The sequence below is a fragment of the Penicillium subrubescens genome (assembly GCF_028828155.1).
Source record: "Penicillium subrubescens strain IBT 31985 chromosome Unknown utg000001l_segment0_segment0, whole genome shotgun sequence".
Taxonomy (NCBI): Eukaryota; Fungi; Ascomycota; class Eurotiomycetes; order Eurotiales; family Aspergillaceae; genus Penicillium; species Penicillium subrubescens.
Window position 1 is genome coordinate 311431 of NW_026643151.1, and position 19938 is coordinate 331368.

General features: G+C 51.2%; 5 protein-coding genes across 5 annotated transcripts; 1 reads left to right on the plus strand and 4 right to left on the minus strand.

Moving 5' to 3' along the window:
- Positions 1-5378: 5378 nt before the first annotated feature.
- Positions 5379-9012, minus strand: tcsB (putative sensor histidine kinase/response regulator TcsB/Sln1; the record flags this gene model as incomplete). The annotated part of the gene is made up of 7 exons (XM_057146012.1): positions 5379-5466; positions 5518-5657; positions 5715-5838; positions 5892-8111; positions 8178-8738; positions 8829-8863; positions 8929-9012. The coding sequence occupies 7 exons, from the start codon at positions 9010-9012 to the stop codon at positions 5379-5381; spliced, it is 3252 nt and encodes a 1083-aa protein (XP_057013898.1).
- A 1060-nt stretch (positions 9013-10072) lies between these two features.
- On the minus strand, positions 10073-11086 carry rex4 (putative 3'-5' exonuclease; the record flags this gene model as incomplete). The annotated part of the gene is made up of 2 exons (XM_057146013.1): positions 10073-10676; positions 10743-11086. The coding sequence occupies 2 exons, from the start codon at positions 11084-11086 to the stop codon at positions 10073-10075; spliced, it is 948 nt and encodes a 315-aa protein (XP_057013899.1).
- Positions 11087-11724: 638 nt separating this feature from the next.
- On the minus strand, positions 11725-13310 carry N7473_000074 (hydroxyacylglutathione hydrolase). Its single transcript, XM_057146014.1, has 9 exons — positions 13103-13310; positions 12915-13002; positions 12770-12841; positions 12661-12694; positions 12396-12621; positions 12244-12335; positions 12048-12182; positions 11958-11984; positions 11725-11894 (listed from the first exon to the last, which is right to left on the minus strand). Exons 1-9 carry the CDS (start codon positions 13263-13265, stop codon positions 11811-11813), a joined length of 921 nt encoding a protein of 306 aa, XP_057013900.1. The 5' UTR covers positions 13266-13310; the 3' UTR covers positions 11725-11810.
- A 626-nt stretch (positions 13311-13936) lies between these two features.
- Positions 13937-15387, minus strand: N7473_000075 (rRNA-processing protein LAS1; the record flags this gene model as incomplete). Its single annotated transcript, XM_057146015.1, has 4 exons — positions 13937-14417; positions 14476-14943; positions 15074-15213; positions 15268-15387. 4 exons carry the CDS (start codon positions 15385-15387, stop codon positions 13937-13939), a joined length of 1209 nt encoding a protein of 402 aa, XP_057013901.1.
- Positions 15388-18389: 3002 nt separating this feature from the next.
- N7473_000076 (cupredoxin domain-containing protein) lies at positions 18390-19264 on the plus strand (the record flags this gene model as incomplete). Its single annotated transcript, XM_057146016.1, has 3 exons — positions 18390-18722; positions 18772-18872; positions 18934-19264. The coding sequence occupies 3 exons, from the start codon at positions 18390-18392 to the stop codon at positions 19262-19264; spliced, it is 765 nt and encodes a 254-aa protein (XP_057013902.1).
- Between the last annotated feature and the right edge of the window lie 674 nt (positions 19265-19938).

Consider the following 19938-nt stretch of genomic DNA (forward strand, 5'->3'; position numbering starts at 1 on the left):
ACGCAAACCCTAAGCCCTCCGCCTGGTATCTGCGTGGTATTGCCCGGCGGCGAGGGCTATGCCGGCCGGCGAACTACGACGCACCATCAACGAACTCACTAAGATCCAACGGCGTGCGGCGATTCTTATTAGCGGAGCCTTCAAATCCACTAGTGCGGTAGCTCTCAACGTTGAGCTGTTTATAACACTGATTCCTCCTTATAGACTAAGTCATCCAGAAATCGGCAATAAGAATCCAAACAGGAGCCGCGTGGGCCCAACTAAAGTGTCTACGGCGACAACATTCCCTACAGGAGACCCGGAAAGGGGGATGGAGCCCTCTCGGAGCTCTTCGGTGGAAGAAGGACGGTATTATGGGCCAGCAAGGGACGTGGGAATCGCGTAAAGCGTTTGTTCTAGCGCCATGGGAGGCACGGATCCTATGCGTAATCGAAGATGCAGAGGTTGCGCGAGCCTCGTATGACAAGATCGAGACGGAGTCTCTGTTCCAACAGGCCCTCTCAAACGACCGCCCCTGAACGGTCTGTTATTTCACAGATAGTAGTGGGTACGAGGGCCAGGTTGTCGCCTCAGCCGTTGCCCCGCGTGAGGGCGTTTTTCCTGCGGTTGAAAGGGCCTGAAGAGATCCTAAAAGTCCTTGCTCAGGACGACTCTCCCCCTACCTACCACGAACTGTTTACATTCACTCACGAGGAATGGGATGCGTTTCGGGCTGACAGTGCACATCAGCAGCAGGTGGGTGAGGGCAGCGGTCCCACGAATGAAGTCGACAGCGGTATCGACAGCGGTATCGACAGCGGTATCGCAGAAAACACTCTCGAGCGTCGCCGGAAGCGACTGGCAGCGGGTTAAAAAAAAAAAAAAAAAAAAAAAAAAAAAAAAAATCGCGAAAGCCAACGAGAGATTGGGAGGAACTCCAATCGCTTACTTCCGAGGGGAACAGCGACCAGGAGAGTTCAGAGGAACATCCTCCTCAGTCAGTCCAAAGTGGGCCTCGGAACGCCGATGCTCACGAAAGGACCCTTTTTGATGGCCCCGTGGCTGTCATGGTTTAGGCTACAGGCCTACGAAAAGAAGCGAAAGCAAAATTCAACAATAGATTACAAGATTGCGACAGATCACGAACGCTCACGGACGTCCAAAGCTAACTGGGTCCAAAACGCCTCACACGAACAAAAGCTCAAGCGCGCCAGCAAATTCTCCCTGGCGCCGTCTACCATGAACGCATAAAACAAGTCAAAAAAGAGGAACGCTAGACAAAGTCGAGAAAAGGGTTCTTCTTCTCCTCCTCCTTCTTCTCCTCCTTCTTGTTCATGGGCACGTCCTCAGGCTTAATGACCCCCTTACTCACAAGGTACTTACCCAGAATGTTCCGGTCACTATGAAGGCGAGCGACCATCTCCGGAAGGGCGTTAAAGGCCGCGAGAGCGACCGAACTATCGTTGGGATCCTGAACAGCAGGATCCCCGAGAGGAGAGGTCAGCCAGGCGTTCTTCCAGGCACCGGCCGCGGCAGCCTTGGCGGCATCCGTGCCCTTTGGCTTTGGAGCAACGGGAGCGGCAGCCGACCTTGGGGCAACAGGAGCTGCCGTTGACTTCAGGACAGTGGGAGGAGTAGACGGAGCAACTGCAACAGCGTGAGGGGCAGCTTGGACACTTCCAGTAGCTCCAGTTGGAGCAGAAGTAGTGGTACAGAGCGCGGGAGTTTCCGAAACACGCCCGGCGCGGCGCTTGACAGGAGTCAGGATCTGGAAATTCTCGAACGTTAGCCACTGAAAGGACCCAAAGGGATGAGAATGGAAACTTACGGAAGGGTCCTTCAGAGCGGGATGGTCAGGATTCTGAGCTGCCAGCTCGGGTCGGATCCAGTCTGGGATCGAGCTGAAGCGTAAGGAACAGTTGGTGCCCCCAGAATTGAAAGAACAGTTGCCGCAAGCTCCGCGGAAGGCCAAGTCACCACCAACAACAAAGACGCAGCAGGACTTGAAAGGACCCTTTTGGAGTCCGCAGCCAGCACAGGAGGAACCGGACGGAGCCTGAAGCCCATTCTGCTGGACGTAAGCAGCCCGGCGCTGGCTGGAGGTATTCAACGGCTTTGCGCTGTCACGCCAGTCAACGTCCCGAACTGGTGCAACCGCTAGTAGCGCCTTTTCAGCAACAGAAGTGAAAGCCGACTTCAGCGGGTTGTTGCGAGAATCCAGACCAGTGAGAACTACGAATGTCAGCAAAAGCACACGAGAGGGGAAATTCTGCTACTTACGAGTTTTGGCATTGGCCACCTGCGCGGCAGAAGAATCAAACGGTGCGCTGCTGGTTGTAGCGTTACTTCCTGCGCCCCCATCACCGCCAGTCGTCTTTGCGGTCTGGGCATTCTTTGCAGTTTTGGTCGCCTTCGCAGCGTCACCCCCATCATCAGTTACCGCATCGACCTTACGCTTCCGTCCGCGTGTACCACCACCACCACGTCTTCCAGCGGCGGTCTGAAGCTCAGAATTTCCGTCGAGGCCAGAGCCGAAAGGAACCGAACGGGACATTCCAGTGTCAAGAGTCATGGAGGGACGGACGCGAGGACTCACTTCCACAGAGAGAAGGACGTCCACAAGTGAAGGATTGTGGCCGGAGAAGTCCTGTTCAGGACTTCCAGCTTGATAGCGAGTGGAAACTATCATATGCGTCAGTTTGCAAAGCTTCAAAAAGATCTTGGAGACTTCTTACCTATGTCGAAGTTGGAATCTTGCGAATGCGAGAGAGAGGGAGAAGTTGTTATGTTGAGAGATAGTGGAGGGGAAGGAAAGTGAGCAAGAGAGGGGAAACGCGTCTGTTTATGTTGTGATGTTTGTGTTGATTCCAGTGTTGATTCTTTGTTTGCCAAATTCGGCCACTTTCTTTGTGTGCTGGCCGCGCCTGCCCACGATAGTGGCCTGCCACACCTGGCTCCTTCTATATTTGGAATCCTTTGGTTTCTGCCACTCTTTTTTTATGCGCCATAAGTTTCAGACTTTGTGCCCTTTTCTTTCATGTATCTAGTTGCTTTGTTACCCGACCGTGGACGGATGCTGCCGCTTACGCGCTCCTTTGTGCGGATGTACGATCTCGGGGCGAGATCGAATTTGGTGGGGGAGGATGAGATACCGGGACCTTTTCTTCCTAGGGCTCCCGTTCGGCCGAAGCCGGGCACTACAGATGGCAGGCGGTCTCCTCCCTTCTGCCACTTCCGTGTACGTGATCCTACTTCGGAGCAACATATAATATATCTAGTTCGACGTAGGAAACGAATAGAACCTCATGCACCATTTTGCCCCCATCTTGGATCACATATGCCCGCGTGGGAGATGAAGCGTACGATCAACGAATTTACTAAGTTTCAACGGCGTGCGGCAATTCTCATCAGTGGAGCCTTCAAATTTACTAGTGCGGCAGCCCTTAAACGTCGAGCTGTTTATAACACTAATCCACCTCCTTATAGACCAGATTATTCAGGAAACAGCAATCCGAATCCAAACAGGGGCTACGTGGGCGTAGCTAGAGTGTCTACGTCGAAAGCGATCCCTGCGGAGATCAAAAAGGGGGTTGGCGGCCTCTCGAAGCCCTTAGGTGGAACAAAGCTAGTATTTTGGACCCGAAAGGAAGCGTGTAGGAATCACGTAAAGCGTTTGTTCTAGCGCCATGGGAGGCACGGATCCTATGCGTTATCGACCGGGATGCAGAGGTTGCACGAGCCTTGTATAACAAGATTGAGATAGAGTCTCTGTTCTAACAGGCCCTCTCAGACTGCACCCCGACAGGTATACAAGACCCCCCCCCCGAACGATTCTGTTCTTCACCGATGGAAGTGGATATGAAGGCCAGGTCGGCGCTTCAGCTGTTGCCCCACATGAGGGCGTTTTTCAATGGCGATATCTTGGAATTACCGACGAATCAACAGTGTATGTTCCCGAGCTTAACGGTATTGAGATGGCGATCGCTAGATTCGTTAACCAACAACAATATAACAAAAGGCCCATAAAGTTGGTTATTTTCTCCGACTGCTAGGCCGTTATCTAGGCGGTGCAAAACCCAAAGCGACCGTCGGGCTAGTTCGTGCTCGTAAGTATTTATAACCACGCTCGGACCCTTCGATCGCAGCAGCAAACGCCTACGTTCGATAAGATTCCCGTCGAGATCCGCTGGATCCCCGCACACGTAGGCGTTCCTGGTAACGAGACCGCTGACGTTGAAGCAAAGTTAGCGGTAAAGGGAGGTGTAGAGAGGGGCAGAACGGGTTCACCGCCTGTAGGTGATTTATTTAATCCGTTCCTCTTAGATCTAGTCCCCCGGCGATCGCGTCCTTCTAGTATCGATCGCAAAACGTTGCGTACGGCGGCATATTAAGGAAAGGTAGGCACAAGAGTGGGCGAGGGAGACAACTAGCAAGCCGAACCGGCGATTGGTTAAGGCTCTAGACAAGAAGGAAGGTGCTCCGGCTGTTCGAATCCCGCTCGAAGCTGTACACCTCGATTTTGATTTAGATGCGCTCGATGCGGATCGCACTGAATCATTTCTTGTTCAAAATCAAGGCGGTCGAATTAGATAAGTGCTACTATAGAGAGGGGTCTTAAACACCGAGATATATCTTGATGTAGTGCCCGTTGTACGCTGATCTAAGGCAGACCTTCCTTAACAAGATCCGGATAACCGATCTTAGGGGTTCGACCGATTACGACACGATCATATCATACTCGCAGGCCACCCGCTACGTGGCCGAATCTATGCTTCAAACAGGCCTCCTGGGACAGTTCCGGCACGCCGAAATCGAGCCAGGGCCGCCGAGTGGAGGCAACGAAAACGATCTCCCGGGATGATCTAGCGACGGCACAGGGGGTGAAGACGCTGGGTAGGAGGAACGACAAACCTATGGCTAACCGAGAGGTCGTGGAAGAATACATCCAACATTAACAACGAACGCCACCAATTGAGAACGAAGCAGGAGAGATACCGGGATGGAGATACAGGGAAACAGCAGGCCAATGTGAGGGCGAATTGAGAAATATATCGTGGGATTGAGGGCATTGCGGGCGTTTGATACTGTTTTGGGGCTGATTTAGAGCTGTATTACTTAGCAAGATGCCGTTTTCCTTTGTATTTACTGTTTCATGCGCGGGTCTGGCGTTCGGATCACTCTTGCTTCCGCCGGAGGAAGCGCCTGCATAGCCATTACGCCACTAGTTAGGCTGCAACAGGTTAATAGAGTGTTGATTGATTAATTGATTGATTGATTGATCTAACGGATTAGAAACAGATGATGAGAAATCGCCCACAACGCCAGTTAAATGCATTTCGGCACCGGCCAACGTCCACGCATGCACCCAAAAATATAATTACACATTCACAAGAAGAGCCTCAACGAGATGCGCTGGTCTCGGATTCCTCGGGAATGGTGGCAAATTTGTGAAGGACTTGCTTCAAAACTGGCCGCCGAATCGGTTTGCTGTCATTCGTTAGTATGTCGATGCGCACAAAGCTTCCTTTTCAAACATACCTCATGAACATGTCCATCCCACAATCCATGCAGTCCTTGATGTTACTTTCTTCGGCAAAGGCACTCAGTGCAACGATGGGGGCCGAGTACCCTATCTCGCGAATGAGTCGCGTGCTTTGGATACCGTCCAGGTTCGGCATCTATCATGGATGGTTAGTGCCCGTCAAGATCGGTTGTAATTGGCCACCGATTCTTACCTGGATATCCATGAAGATCAGATCGAACACGGTGCCTTTTTCCATGTTGGCTTTGACTGTATCAAACGCCTCTTGCCCGTCTTTGACCATGGTCACGTCGTAAACCTCTTCAAGGGCCAGCATCCTGGTACAGGTCAGTTCATGTCATCCGAAGGAAAAGGATTTTCTCATTCTTACCGCCTCACAACCTCCTGATTCACGGTATTGTCCTCCGCGACCAAAACACGGATCTTCTTGGCACCATCTTCTTGTTCCATGGAGCCGTGGTTTGTGCGGTGGTTCTTGGTGGGAGTGGATGGTTTGGAGGAGGGAACACTGGGGGTGAAAAAGGGCTGGCTGAGGCCCACAAGTCGAGGCTGGATCTCTGACTTTTCAAATCCTGGCGCGACTGGCTCGTTTCGCACAGAGCTGTGGTTGGAAGGAGTTCGCGCGGCGTTTGCGAACTCTTCCAAGGAGAGCACACTAGGCGTTCGCGACCCGGGCGTACTGGGCGCCAGGGTACTTGGGGCGAGCTCCTTGACGAATCTGAGCGGAATTCGTAAGGTGAACTTTGATCCTCGCCCTTCCTGGCTGTCCAGAAGAATCAAGCCGCCCATGATGCGGGACAGTTGGGCGCAGATACTCAGTCCCAGTCCTGTGCCTCCATACTTCCGGTTCAAACCCAAGTCGCCCTGCACGAATGGGTCAAAGACGCGCCGCTGAAGATGTGCTGGAATGCCCGGCCCATTGTCCTCAACTTCGAATTGGAAGACCAGCTGGGGAAGGTGAGCGACCGCGGACTGGTCTTCGTTCGCCGTTTCAGGCACGCTTCTTCGAATTGGGGACGCATCAACGAGCAGCTGTGGATTCCCCGTTCGAGCTTCCGTGGGAGCCTCGACGTCCCCGAGGCCGGTGGTCTCACCCAGACAGCGAATCCGCACCTCCACGGTTCCCTTTTCGGGAGTAAATTTGAGGCTGTTGCTCACCAAATTGATCAAGACCTGCAGGATCCGATGCTGGTCCCCCCACAGAACCATGTCCATGAGCTTCCCAGGTGCGGCATCCAAACTCGACCGCGGCTGACCATGATCCTGATCGATACACATGCGACTCCGGGGGCCGGTTTGAATTTCGTCTCCCGCAAAGCAGTCCACGCTGAAATTGATTCGCTTCTCGTGGACCTGGTTTTGGAAGATGGTGGTCAACTGGGATCGGATGTCGGAGATTCGGAACTCCTTCTCCTCCAGCTGGATGGCTTGCTCGATTTGATTTTTGCTGAACGTCAACAGATCATTCAACAGGTGGAGAAGCAAGTCGCCCGACTGGTAGACCACCTGGAGCGACTTTTTGACCCGAGAGAGGTCGTCCTCACCCATGCAGACTGCACACATTCCCAGGATGCCGTTCAGCGGTGTCTTCAGCTCGTGGGAGATGTTGGCAATGAACAACGTCTTGCTCTCATTGGCCGTTTCGGCGGCCAGCTTGGCCTTTTCCAGTTCGCGGGTTCGCTCGGCCACTCGCTCTTCCAGACGATTGTACTGGATGGTCAATTCATCGGACATCTCATTGAAGGTGCTGGTCAGCTCTGTCAACTCATCGTTCACGCAGTGCCTCCGTTCTTTCACGCGTGCCGGGATCTGAAAGGGCCGATGGGTATTGCCGCTGAGCACGTTGCCTGCGCTGTTGAATCGTTCCAGCGGTCGCCGGATATGTGTCACCCATGCGCCGGAACTGCTCTTTTCGTTCGGCTGCTCCTCCATCGCTCCAATGACATCCTCGAGCGTGTTGGTTCCCTTGGGTGCTGGTTGCGAAGATGGTGGGCTTTGCACGTGTGGCACGACCGATTTCCGTGCAGCTTCTCGCAGTCTCCGAATCGGAGCCACGGCCCAGTGGGTGAGCAACGGCACGAGCAGAAGGATCGCGCCCGCTGTGCCAAACACACATGCCAAAATGATCTTTCGGAGGCGCAGTACGGGACCGAATGCCTCTGCATGGGTCTCCTCCACGACCAAGATCCACTGCGCCAGTGTGGTTTGAGGACGAATGACGCCCACTGCCACCTGGGCGCCTTCCTCATTGGTTGTCGACAGCCGACTAATGGACTTGTTCTGACGACCGTATGGCTCCAGCATGATGTCCAATGCCATCTCGTATTTCGACAGCGCGAACGGGGTGCTGGTTGTCATCCGATTATGTCGGCTTGCCTGGCCGGGTAGTGGTGTTGGTTCAAAGACATAATGCACCTGCGCATCCGACAAAGCTGCCGAGTCGGCGGCCGAAGTGGCCGTGGCAGGCTGGGCATCTGCAGCAAACACGTTCTCAGGACGCGACGGGCCGAGCAACAGTACCTGGCCAGTGTTTCCCAATCCATCGCGAGATGAGACCACGTCTTGTATGTTGGCAGCACTTGCCAGTATCCTGGAAATGGTTATTAGCATTAGATGGCAAAGCTTGACCGGAGTGGCTGAGAAGGAAATCACGTACGTCATGAAGCCTAGCAGGTCGGTATCCGAAGTGTTGTTCACAATGGGCACAGTTAACGATACCAATGAGAATGAGTTGTTGATCCAAAGCGGCCCAAGCATCAACGGCGTCGTCAAACCAAGCGCATAGTTCGGAAAAGCGTGTACGGTCCACGAGGACGTCCCGTTCGCGGACTGCGTATAAGTTAAATTGGGGTAGAGCATTGGAGGAAAGACATCATCTCCCAGCATCACGGCACTCCCGTGGGCGTCGGTGTATGGCAGGGTGATCTCCGGGAGCGCGTCACTGGTGACATTGAGCAATCGCGAGTCTCCATCTCCACTCCGGGAGTATAGCAGCGCCTGGTACATGCTGAGGTATCCTCGGCTCCCCAGTGCCGACTCGAAATCCAGGACGGAATTGGCCCAGTTGCTGGTGGAGGTATTGCCGGCATAGTATCGCTTGAGGGCCGACTGGATCAAGATTCGAGTGGAGATGGTCTTGCAAGTCACCTCAAACACTTCGAGGGTTGACGCGATCTGACTGGCCTTGATGGATGCAACGAGCTCAAGGCTCTGCGACCTGTGGGAATGGTCAGTTCTTGCACGCCACTGCTGCGCAGCACATCGCGCATCCAACACCATGCCCTGTGTCACTGGAGTCGGGACTTACCCAACATCCACCACAAAATTATAGGTGGTGAACCACTACACCATTGTCAGCATAATGCACTCGCATCGACGGGAAAAGGGACTGGGAATGGGATGCGTACTGTTGCAATCGCGAGGATGGCGATTCCCGTCAGCGTCGTGATGAGGACGAGCAGCGCCAGCTGCACCGCGATAGGGATCCGCATCCGACCGATCGCAATTCACCTCCAGGCATATGGGGAAGGATGAACTGCTAACGCCGCTCCGAAATGCGTGAGAGACCGCAGTGTGCGACCGAGAAAACGAGTGTACTGGAGCGTGTGAAGAAGCATGCCTCGGCGGGGATTGAGAGGCGCAACAAAATCGGAAAGTCGGGGAACAATCCATTTTGATCCTTTGATCCATATCAGGGTCAGCTCTCGAAGGGGGGCCGAAAGAGCGTTCTAGACTCGAAGGCCAATGAACCGATGAAACGGTGGAAACAGGGAAAAATACCAAGTGTCAGTGTGTCAGTCTGTCTGCCCCGGGACCAAGTCTTTTTGTCCAGGCCAAAATTACCGAGCGGATCAGGCCGAATCTGACAGACTGACAGGTCGAATTGGGATGAGTTCATCCAATCACATGATCCGAACCATCGGAATATTCCTTCCTCCGCGTGGGCCAAGAAACCAGTGGCCAATCCAATTCAACCTCTTCGGGATTAGTCCGGTCTGTATTCGGATTACCGTACTCTCTGTTCCATGAAATCCCGGTTTCTCTGTTTCTCTGTTTTGTGCTTCTCTCCCGGCCGTACCAAACAGTGGTCAAGTTTGGTGGTGGTGCATAAGAACCGTAGATGCATAAGGAACCGGAGACTCGATTTGGATGAATGGGACAACATTTCCAGGTTTGAAATTATGGCTGTTTAGACCATCTGCATGTCATGTTGACAGAATGCCTCGATGTTGACATGCGACAGAGGGTATGGAGTAAATACCACACCTACGTCATCTCTCGTGTGGCTCCAGCCATGGAGCCACGAAGGGTCCCAACTGCACGCGATCCGATGCCCCAAAAGGGCTTGTTCGATAAGATGCAAAGATGGACATTGTTTGTGACACGCTACTTCGCCGGGAATTATTTTGTTTCACGGATTCTACAAATAATGTGGAAAGCTCAACAGAAGTTTTGTTCTTCGAACTCAATGCAAATTGGGGGTATCCAAAGTATTTCTATACACAGACAAATCCAAGTCCAGCAGTGTCGTCTCCCTGTCAATCATCATCATCACCGCTTGCGGGTGGTCTTCTTCTTCTTCTTTTTCTTCTTCTGGTCACCCGTCCCCGAGCTGACCGGCGCATTGCGGACGGGCCATTTCTTCAGGTGCTCCCGTTCAAATGCATCCTTTTCTCGACGGTACAGTGCCATGGTTGCCCGAGCATCCTCCACAGATGAATGGGCACCTTCTTGGATTTTCAAGCCCAGGAAATGCTCGGCCAGCATCTTCAGTCGCGGGGATCCACCACCGGCGATCTTGCGGTATTCGGGGTGCTTGCTGGTATCGCGAATGTCACGCTTCGGGTGGCCCAAAAGCAATGCATCCAAATCGTTGCTGACTGCATGGCCCACGAGCACGCGTCCATCCATGATCTCTCCAACCTCCTTCTGAACTTGTTCCAGTGTGCGGGCTTCCACCATGTGCTTGGGGGCGATGCCACTGACATGGGTCCGCCAATCGGTCACCATCTCTTTCGGTCGCACATATGAATCGTAGACCTGGTCGCCGTTGAAGTTGACGATACTGACACGAGCAAGAACCGAGTCATTGTCGGGGTTGGGTCCCACGCCCACCATCTCGCAATCCATGGCAATGTATTTCCCGATCTCCGCACTAGAATAAAGTCGTATCAGTATGAGGTTCTGAGAAGTAAATCATGTTCCCGTCGTGGTGACTTACCTGGGAGAACGGCCCTCGTTCACCTTTGCATTCCGTGATACCGCGACTGTGGTAGCAGATACAACCGTGCTTGATCTCCTCCGGACTGTCATGGAGCCCGAGTCGGTGCCAGCGGGACTGGCGTTGGCGGAGCCGTCCAACATCTTGCGTTTCCGGGCTGTAGTCTGGGAGACTCGTGGCTGGGAGGGGTTCTTCTCGACGAACTTGCGTTTCTTCACAGAACTGGTCTCCACGTCGCGATCTGCGGCCTTGCGTTTGACGGTTGAGGTGCCCGCCGCGGCACTTCTTTGCTTGAGGGTGGCCTGTAGCTTCTTCCAGTTGCTGGAAAGGGTGATTGCGTCCATTTCCAGGGGTGTCCAAGTCTGCCACGGTTATTGCATGCCGGGGAGGTGGAGGAGACAGAAGATCCGCGGACTTTTTTTCTGTCGGCAAAAAAGATCACCACCGAGGCCACACCGCCTGCGGTAAGAGCGATCTCCGACCACACGCTAAACCGAAACTGGCGCGTCATACTTTCATGCTCTTTGCTCTTCGAGAAGCGTGTGTATGCATGGGATTGGAAATAAAATGAGCAGTTTGGTGCTCCTTTTGCCAGTCATGTGCAGGCCATTGTATAGTGGCGAGGTTCTCAATCAAAGGATCTGCTTGATACATGGATGCGGCTGAAAACTTAGTTAATGTGAACAAAAGTGGTCCCCAGTCAAGAAATGAATATATCTCCACGGATTTCTTGTCTTCATTTTAATTTTAATTTTAATTTTTTTTTTTTTCAAACCTTCTCTCATCTGAAGCAGAAATTGGACAAAAAAGCTCGTGTGCTTGTAATTTGACTGTTCCAAAATTTCATGTTTTCAACTCACAGTGCGGTCAACCAAAGTTCCCCCCCTCCCTCGGCTTTTCTCAAATGGACATGGGTCATATGGTCGACCACATGTGGGCAGCATGGTCCTTGCTCGATGTTTTGACTTAGTATGAGAAGTAACTACACGTATTCCCAGCTAGACATGGAGTACGAATTGGTGGAAGGATTGGAGGTTTGAAATTCATGAGTTGGTGGCCAGGCTACATCTACATGGCATTCTTCATCTCTCTCAGCGCAGCCATCACATCCACTGGATCAGTCTTGCCAGTCACATTCTGAATCTCAGGATCCTGGGATGAGATTAGCGTAAGATCATAAAAATAGAACGAATGTTTGGGGCTCAGTAAACTTACATTGACACGCATGAACACATTGTGAAGCTAGAGCAAGAGTGGATTAGCCTTTGACGAACATACGACTTTCTCAGGGCCAGTGCAACATACCTTTTCATCGCCAATGGTAAACTTGCCCTGCGTTTGCTGATTCGCCTCTGCAAATGCCTGTAGCTTCTTGATGGGCTCAGTTTGGGACACATGGAGACAGAATTTCACATTTGCCTTGGTGTACTCATGGCCAGGCTGGAGGATGTGGCTGTCAGCAGATGCTTTAAAAAGCTCGAAGGGAAAGTCCGCGACGTACATAGACCTTGGTATCATCAGGCAAGCCAGCCAATGTCTGGTTCAAAGCTTTGTGCATCTCTGCGGCATTACCCTCGAAGAATCGGCCGCATCCTGTGAAAAGTTAGACACCATTTTTACCACGGCTCGACTCAGGCTAAGTCATCAACGCACCGCCAATGAAGAGTGTATCTCCAGTGAAGACAACGCGTTGCTCCCCATCCTGCATGAAATAGCAGATGCTGTCTTGCGTGTGGCACGGGGTGTGCAGGGCGCGGACCGTGATCCGCTCGCCAATCTTGAATTCCTCGCCATGGACAGGCGTCTTCGTGACCGACTTGCAGTTGCTTCCTCCAATGACAGGGAGTTTGCCGAATTGTGCCAGCTGGAATACATCAGCCTAGAGCCATGACTCTAGAAGGGTTCATCGTAAACTGACCATTTCGTCATTACCTCCAGCATGGTCCCAGTGGCTAGCTTGACATGTCAGCGCAGCTCACGAAGTCAGGCACCAGCATCGTTTTGCAAACCACCGATGCTGGACTTACTGGTGCGTGTTGACAATTGCCGTCAAGTCGATCTTCCCAGCGCTGATCTGGGACTTCAACTCTGGCGCAACCCTGGAAATTAGATTCAGCCGGAGAACAACATTTCTCAAGGTCAGGAACTTGGCGTCTGAATAAGTCAACGTACTCTGGAGGGTTGGCAGGATCAATGATGACCGACTTCTTTGACGGCTCATCGGTGACCAGGTAGGCATAATTGTTGCCTTTTCCGGTCCCTGCAAAACATCAGTCAGATCGCCCAGATTGCGACATCGCTCCGCAGTGCCGCAATGCTCCGCGGACAGCACAACATGGACCAATATCCAACACACTTACACATCGGAATTGATTGGATATGCATGGCGCGGGATCTCTGCAGGTTGATGAAACGAGGATTGATAAACTGGATTGCTCTTGCAAAATGCATAACCGGACACCGTTGTCTGCTGTGCGGGGAGGGCCAATGGAGCTCTTTGGGGCACAACTGGCCCGATGACATACCCACTGACGGAACAGAAGGAGCAGTGGATCCCGGAGAACGGAGATAGTATTAGACCGCATGTATTAGTCATAATTAAGCCCACATAAATTGCCAGATAGTTAGGAGCTTTATAGCAATGCAGACTGGTTGATATCCAATTGGTGCGCACTATGATTTACTAAGCAGTATTTCCGACTCCCACGTCATGCAGAAGAATGGTTTCTCCGGAGACAGCTACCAATGCCGAGGTCCTGCCGCATACATCTGGTCAACAATATCACTGGTGTGCTACCAAGTAGGTACTCAATTCCTCATGGAGTTCAGAAGATAGAACTGTCCAGTAGAACGAAAGAGCAGAATTACCCTTTATTCGGACTTCCAGCACCAGTGTAAGGCATGGAAATGTGACCTGCCCACCCTCGAGTCCCTCAAACTTCGAGACTCGAGGTGCCAGAAATGTTACCATAACTGAGTCCTGACATCTGGCTTGTGGCAGGCAAGCGTTCATTGTAACGCAGGCTGGAACAGAGGATCAAAGTCATCGCGTCGCTACAGGGCTGGTAAATTGATGACGAAAATGGGATGAATATGAGATGAAAATGTCCACAGATAATAAAGAAGCCCTGGAAATTTTCATGTGAAGTACTGCCCGCAGTACAAATATCATCAATTAGAGTACAAGTGATACATCAGTGACTCGAGGTAACTCCCAGAGGCCGACTTTCCCATTGAGCAGCGAGACCCCATCCATGCTCCTGCAGCCTCTTTGAAAACCGTCCAGTCGAATCGGGTTGGGCCCGTTTCTTCGATGAAGGGTTCGCTGTCATTTGGGGGGCGGACACTGCAGCAGCCGTGCCTTGCTGCTGGAGCTTGAGTCTCTTGCCCAGCATCTTCGCCCAATGGGTGGGGTGGTCATTGCAGACCGCAAGGAGGTAGCCCTGGGGAAGAAAATGCCTCTGCGACTCCCATGCGGGCGAAGTGAGCAGATGTTCCAGCCATAGAAAGATTCCCTCTGCCACAGTGTTCTCCAACGATTCCGTCGAAGGGTCCAGTGCCAATTTGTGCACCAGCTCCTCAGACAGAAAGAGCAAGAATGAAGAATGACCGTCTGCCATCTTCTGCAGCACCAGATCCCATTTTTCGAACATCGCGTCCATGGAGTCTCCAAGTCTAAAGTCAAAGTTAGCCATTCGCTCAACAGCCCCATCAGACAAACAAGGAAGCTCACTTTCTCTCCGAGTCCACCAACATTGCGGAATCCAACAGTAGAACCGCCAGCTTAGCCAACCCGGCACTGATTCCGCCCTCTGATGCACTGCAAATTTCAAGCAATTGACCCGCAACGGCATCCTCTTGTTCGCGCTTCCTTTTCTTCAGCACTGGTCTCGAGCCTGACCCGTGTCTGATTTCGTGTAACTTTCGACTGAGTGCTGTTGCGATGGGCAGGTTTTCATCATGGGCGGGCCGAGGCGCACCACCGATTCCATCCAGGTCAATGCTCGCCCAGTAGTTGTCCCACAACCACTCCAGCGAGCGCTGTGCGGCTTTGCGGAGGACAACGAGCGATGGAGGCTCGCGATGCGTTGCTTCATGGCGCAGCTCGACAAACGAGGCTGGCAGGCCCATATCCATTGCGCGCTGGAACATTGTTCTCCGGGGACCAGTGACTTTGGTGTCTACAAGGCCCGTAACAAAGCTGTGGATTTGGTCAGCCAGTTCCAGAAGACGCATGATTTTCATACCGCTTGGCTGAGGGGGCTCGCAAGTCATCCGATTCGATGGATGCCCGTCACCCCGAGCTCTTGAAAAAGATGGTGACTACATACCGACAGAAAGCCGCGGAGTATGTGGCGCGGATGGAAAAAATCGAGTTTCTCTGCCCATCGTCATGCAGAATCGCGTCTGTCAACAACGCGGTGGCCTCCACATGATGTGGGACATTGCCGCGTAGTTTCCAGGCCTCCACCTGTTTTACCATTAGCTTTAGCTGGGCCCTGGTTATTTGCGAGTATTCACATACTGTAGCGCAAGCGTGAGAGCGCATGTCCGGCCCATTGTACAACGAGGGCGGGTAAAATTCACTCCGGACGTCGAGTAATTGAGCCTTGGTCTTCCATGCTGTGAAAATGACCTTGGCCATTTTGCCTTCTCCACCAACAAAGACTTTTTGTTTAACAGATTCCAGAGGGGGGTATCAGTGTTTCTGGAGGATCGGAGTTCTTGACTTGGTGAAATATTCTCGGAGGGTCGTGGACCCATTCGGGAAGTTTTTCCGAGATCATGGATGGGGCGGTCGGGCGGTGAGTTCATTCTGCCCCGCAGTCTCGCAGAGACACGGAATTACTGCTTAGTAAATCATGGTGCGCACCAATTGGATGTCAAAAAGTCTGAATTGCTTAAACCCCCCTGTCTGGCAATTTAGTTAACTTAGTTAACTAGTTATGTGAGCATAATAATGACTAATACCTGCGGGTTTACTATATCCCTTCCTCCGGGATCCACTGTTGCTTCTGTTCCGTCAAGGTTAGCCGAGTCGGTACTCCCTCGACAGGCTGGATCATTTCTTAGAAGCAAACGGCATTTTGAGAATGACTTAGAAAAACAAAGCACGAGTGTCTATAAGATTTTCAAGTTCTGATATACTATTAACCGTACTAGGCTGGCTTTAGATAATGTTGAGATGCCCAGAGCAGCCAGCCATGAAGCTTGAGCGCTAGGTTAGTAAGCAATTAACGGTAAGACTCTAGACTAACAAGACTGGATCATATCACATATGAAGACCTAAAGGCGACACAATCGCATTCAACGATATTAGAGCATGCGATGCCTTATCCCCAGCATATGAGGTAGCGCCCAGAAACTGCTAAGGAGAGGATACTCTGCGTTTTCTGAGTGACAAAAGCACAACAACTAAGGCGTACCCTATTCCGATGATCCCAGCTACCACGCTATATGCAATAACTGCCCCAACAGGAGCGATCCCAAGGCCGACACCTGTTAGGCGAAAACCTAGACCAGCGTTAATAACGCCAAGAATTATGAGACAGCGACCAAGCCACCGATGCAGGTAAGCAAATACACTCTTGCCTCCAGTTTTGTGAAAATACCTGTGTTGAAGAAAGCCCATCGCAGGCTGAAAAAGGACAAGGCATGGGACGGTCACCATCCCGATAATTGGATGATACATTCGTATGAAACCAAGGCTTCTTGCCATCGAGATTCCAATTCCAAACCCGGCAATGGCCAAAGCAAGAGTAAAGATCTGGAACGAAGCATGGACATAGACAATCTTCGAATGTGGAATAATATGAAGCATCAGAGCAAAGGAAGGGAAGAATATAACAAAGACCAGTATCATAATAATAGCATGGGCCTTCCTGCGTTTTTCAACCGACCCAGTGCTAACGGTCGAAATCGGATGCGATGAACTCGAGGAGGTCATATTGTTCGAGGTTACAAACGGGTTATCGGACGAGCCACCGGTTGCTTGTTGGAGATCTATTGCTGCAATCCCCTCAGCGTCATGTATGGTGATAGATGCCGCTAAGCTGTTCGTGTTGAGTGGGCTCCCGTATTTCACTGCCCAAACCCATGTACTCGACGAACTGCTCAGATCTTCACTTCCGCCGGGCCAGGTGATACAGCTATCGCATCGGATGTTTGCGGTCATAATTCCATTATCGATCCCACTGCCATTTAAGACTGACAATTGAGCTTTGGAGTTATATAGTGGCATAGCATGCTCCACGCCCAGCCTTGGGGAGACGGTAACATTATTGCCATCGCTAGATGCATAGACAATGAATATATTTGCTCCCTGCATTCGAGAGCCCTGGCCCCAAGCAAACCACTGAAGCTCGTTTGTGGACTTCAGTTGGAGAAAAATCGGCCCGGAGCCCGAGGACACGGTAGCTTGGGGTATATTGACAGTATAGGTGATTCCATTTTGCCCGGGAGGCACGAACGTTTGTAACTGGGCAAGCGCAAAAATGGGTGTAAAAAGACTGAAATATGTGTATTTCTTCGCCATTGCGGTGCAAGGGTCGTGTGTACTGCTGGCCGTCAAGAGAGACCTTAAATATACTCGCTTGTCGTGAGGTCTCGGTATATATTTCTTAACCGATATATTACTCTAGCTGCGCTCCTCCACCAAATTTCTACCTCTCTGGAAAATGCTCACCAACCATTGCCCTAGCTAATGCTGCAAGCGTTCTGTGATTTAGAGCGGCCAGGATTTCCAAAATACTTGAGTCTAAGCGTCATGACTTGCTGAACAGTTGGAAGATGGCAGTTCCGAGGAACAGTCAATCAATTTTCCAAGAAATCTTTCCATCTGTGCGACTAAATCTTTCATTGAACACCACATCATAAGACTGCGAGACTCACCAGTCACCTTTGCCATTTGAGAACGTCGCGCGGTCTAGGCGTTCTTCGTACGTCTTATCCAGAGCTTGTTCTCAGTTCCAGAAAATAATTCTGTCTTAGTCAGCTGCTCCGCACTCCGAATAACAAGCCATAATTGGTTAACTAACTATGTCAGAAGGTTATTCTGAATAATCGGCCGGTATAGGACTAGTTTGCTGGTTACAGAGGATTTCGAAACAGATTACCCCCAGACACACACGCTTTCTTTCCCAGCGCCCCACTAAGATTGCGCTAAGCTAATTTTGGCTAGATGGAGCCCCTTCCTTGAGGTATGACGCCGTATCATTGGCTGTGGGAGAATCTGGAACCCAAGCGATCCGGACTAGGCGCCAAGTGGGTCTCTGGGAGAGTAAACGTGTGTGTCTTGGGGGTAATCTGCTTTCGAAAAATTATAATTCTCTGTATAATAAAAGCCACATCCCGTCTTCCTTGGTTAATTCAATACGATAACGAACCGCATTATCTACTTTGAGTAACCAACTGCCTAGACCCTCGGGTTGAAGCCAGTCAGCTTAGCTTTCTTACGCTGGTAATGACGTGGCTATTCTAAAGCTTCCAAACATTCATCTTCAAACCACGGGGATTTTATGGTACTTCACGTATACTGTAGCTTAAACCACATAAAGGAGACCTATCTCCTGACTCCTTGGAATTGAACTTTGGGCTTTCCACGCAGACCTTCGCCTTCATTGCTTTCTCATCTAATTCAGTGGCAACATGATCAAAGCGTCTTTGTGCACTTTCACTCTTTTGTGCCTCCCTCTTGCTGGTGCCCAGTATGGAGGAGGCGGCTCTAGCGATACAACTACGACCACTGCGAGCTCAACAGAGAGTGGTTCAGCTTCAAGTACCACGCAATCAGTTGATGTTGGTGAAAGTGGCTTTACCTTTAATCCTGACACCATCCACGTCCCTGCGGGAGGCGTAGTCGAGTTCCATTTCTATCCAGGCGATCACTCAGTTGCCCAGGCCGCTTTTAATAACCCATGCCATCCAATGAGCGATACTAGCTTCTTTAGTGGATTTATGGCATCTGCTAGGGATGGAAAGGTAATTTCATGAGCATCGTTTCAGGTTGTATAACTTTCTGACCATTTAGCCTGTCTGGTCGTTGACTGTTAATGACACAAATCCGATCTGGTTCTACTGCGGTCAGGTTGGACATTGTCAAGCTGGCATGGTTGGTGTGATTAACCCATCGTAAGTATATCAGTAGCCACAAAATGGTAGAAGCACTAACTAATTCTCTCCTCAACACCAGTGGCTCAGATACGCTTGATTCATTCAAGTCGGCAGCTTCTAGTGCAAATGGTCAGAGTGTGCCAGCCACGGCCCAAGGTGGCATTCTCGGTACACCAAGTGCTAGTCAGACAACCACGAACTCAGGCAGCAAGACCACCACAAGCGGCGGTCCTGCCGTTACCAGTAGTATGACTACCAGCAGCAGGACCTCTGCTGCTAGCGGGACACCGACCACCAGCACAGGTGCCCCCAGCCCTAGTTCCACGAATATAGCAGGAAATTTGCGCGTTTCAACTGATCTCAGTGCCTTGTCCATTCTTACCTTAACAGTGGCTATGTTTCTGATGTAGTCTCAGTTTCAGCGTCATTGATGAGGTGCTGGGAGTGGTGAAAGTCAGCTACAGAGGCATCCGATGCACATAAAAAAAGGAGAAATGCACGTTCCTGATGAGGTTTCTGGTCATTAATTGGTGTTGGCAATAATTTCCTTTTGACGCAGACATTGGAGGCTTATGTTATATAATAAATTGCAGGCGCAATGTTCGCCATTACAGTAAACTTCAACTAGTCGTTCATGTTTGAATTGATCGAGGAACTCAAAAAAATCACAACTTAGGTCCTACTTTTTTCCCGAAAAACCGCAAAATTCAAAGACAGCTTCAACCTGTCTCGGTAAAGCTACAGCTATCTGTCTTTGAATTGTTGTTGCTGTCGCTACATTCGGGGCCAATAGTAACCAGGCTCTTGTATCAACAGTAGGGACTTTGATAGAAGTGCCCGTGCTGCTAGGGCTAGTCTACGCTGTGAGAATATTGGCCAAGCGAGTGGGCTGGAAGGATTAGATAGCGCACGATGGAGAGTTGAACAGCACAGAGGCGAATTGATTTAATAGCAACTAATTTATCCTGCAGGTAATACATACGGCACCGATTGCTAGGAATGAAGTGAATGCAATAATCAAGATTCTGTCAGAGAAGGTTACCAAAAGAATCTAAACGAGCTGAGTCGTGCAACTGATTTCTAT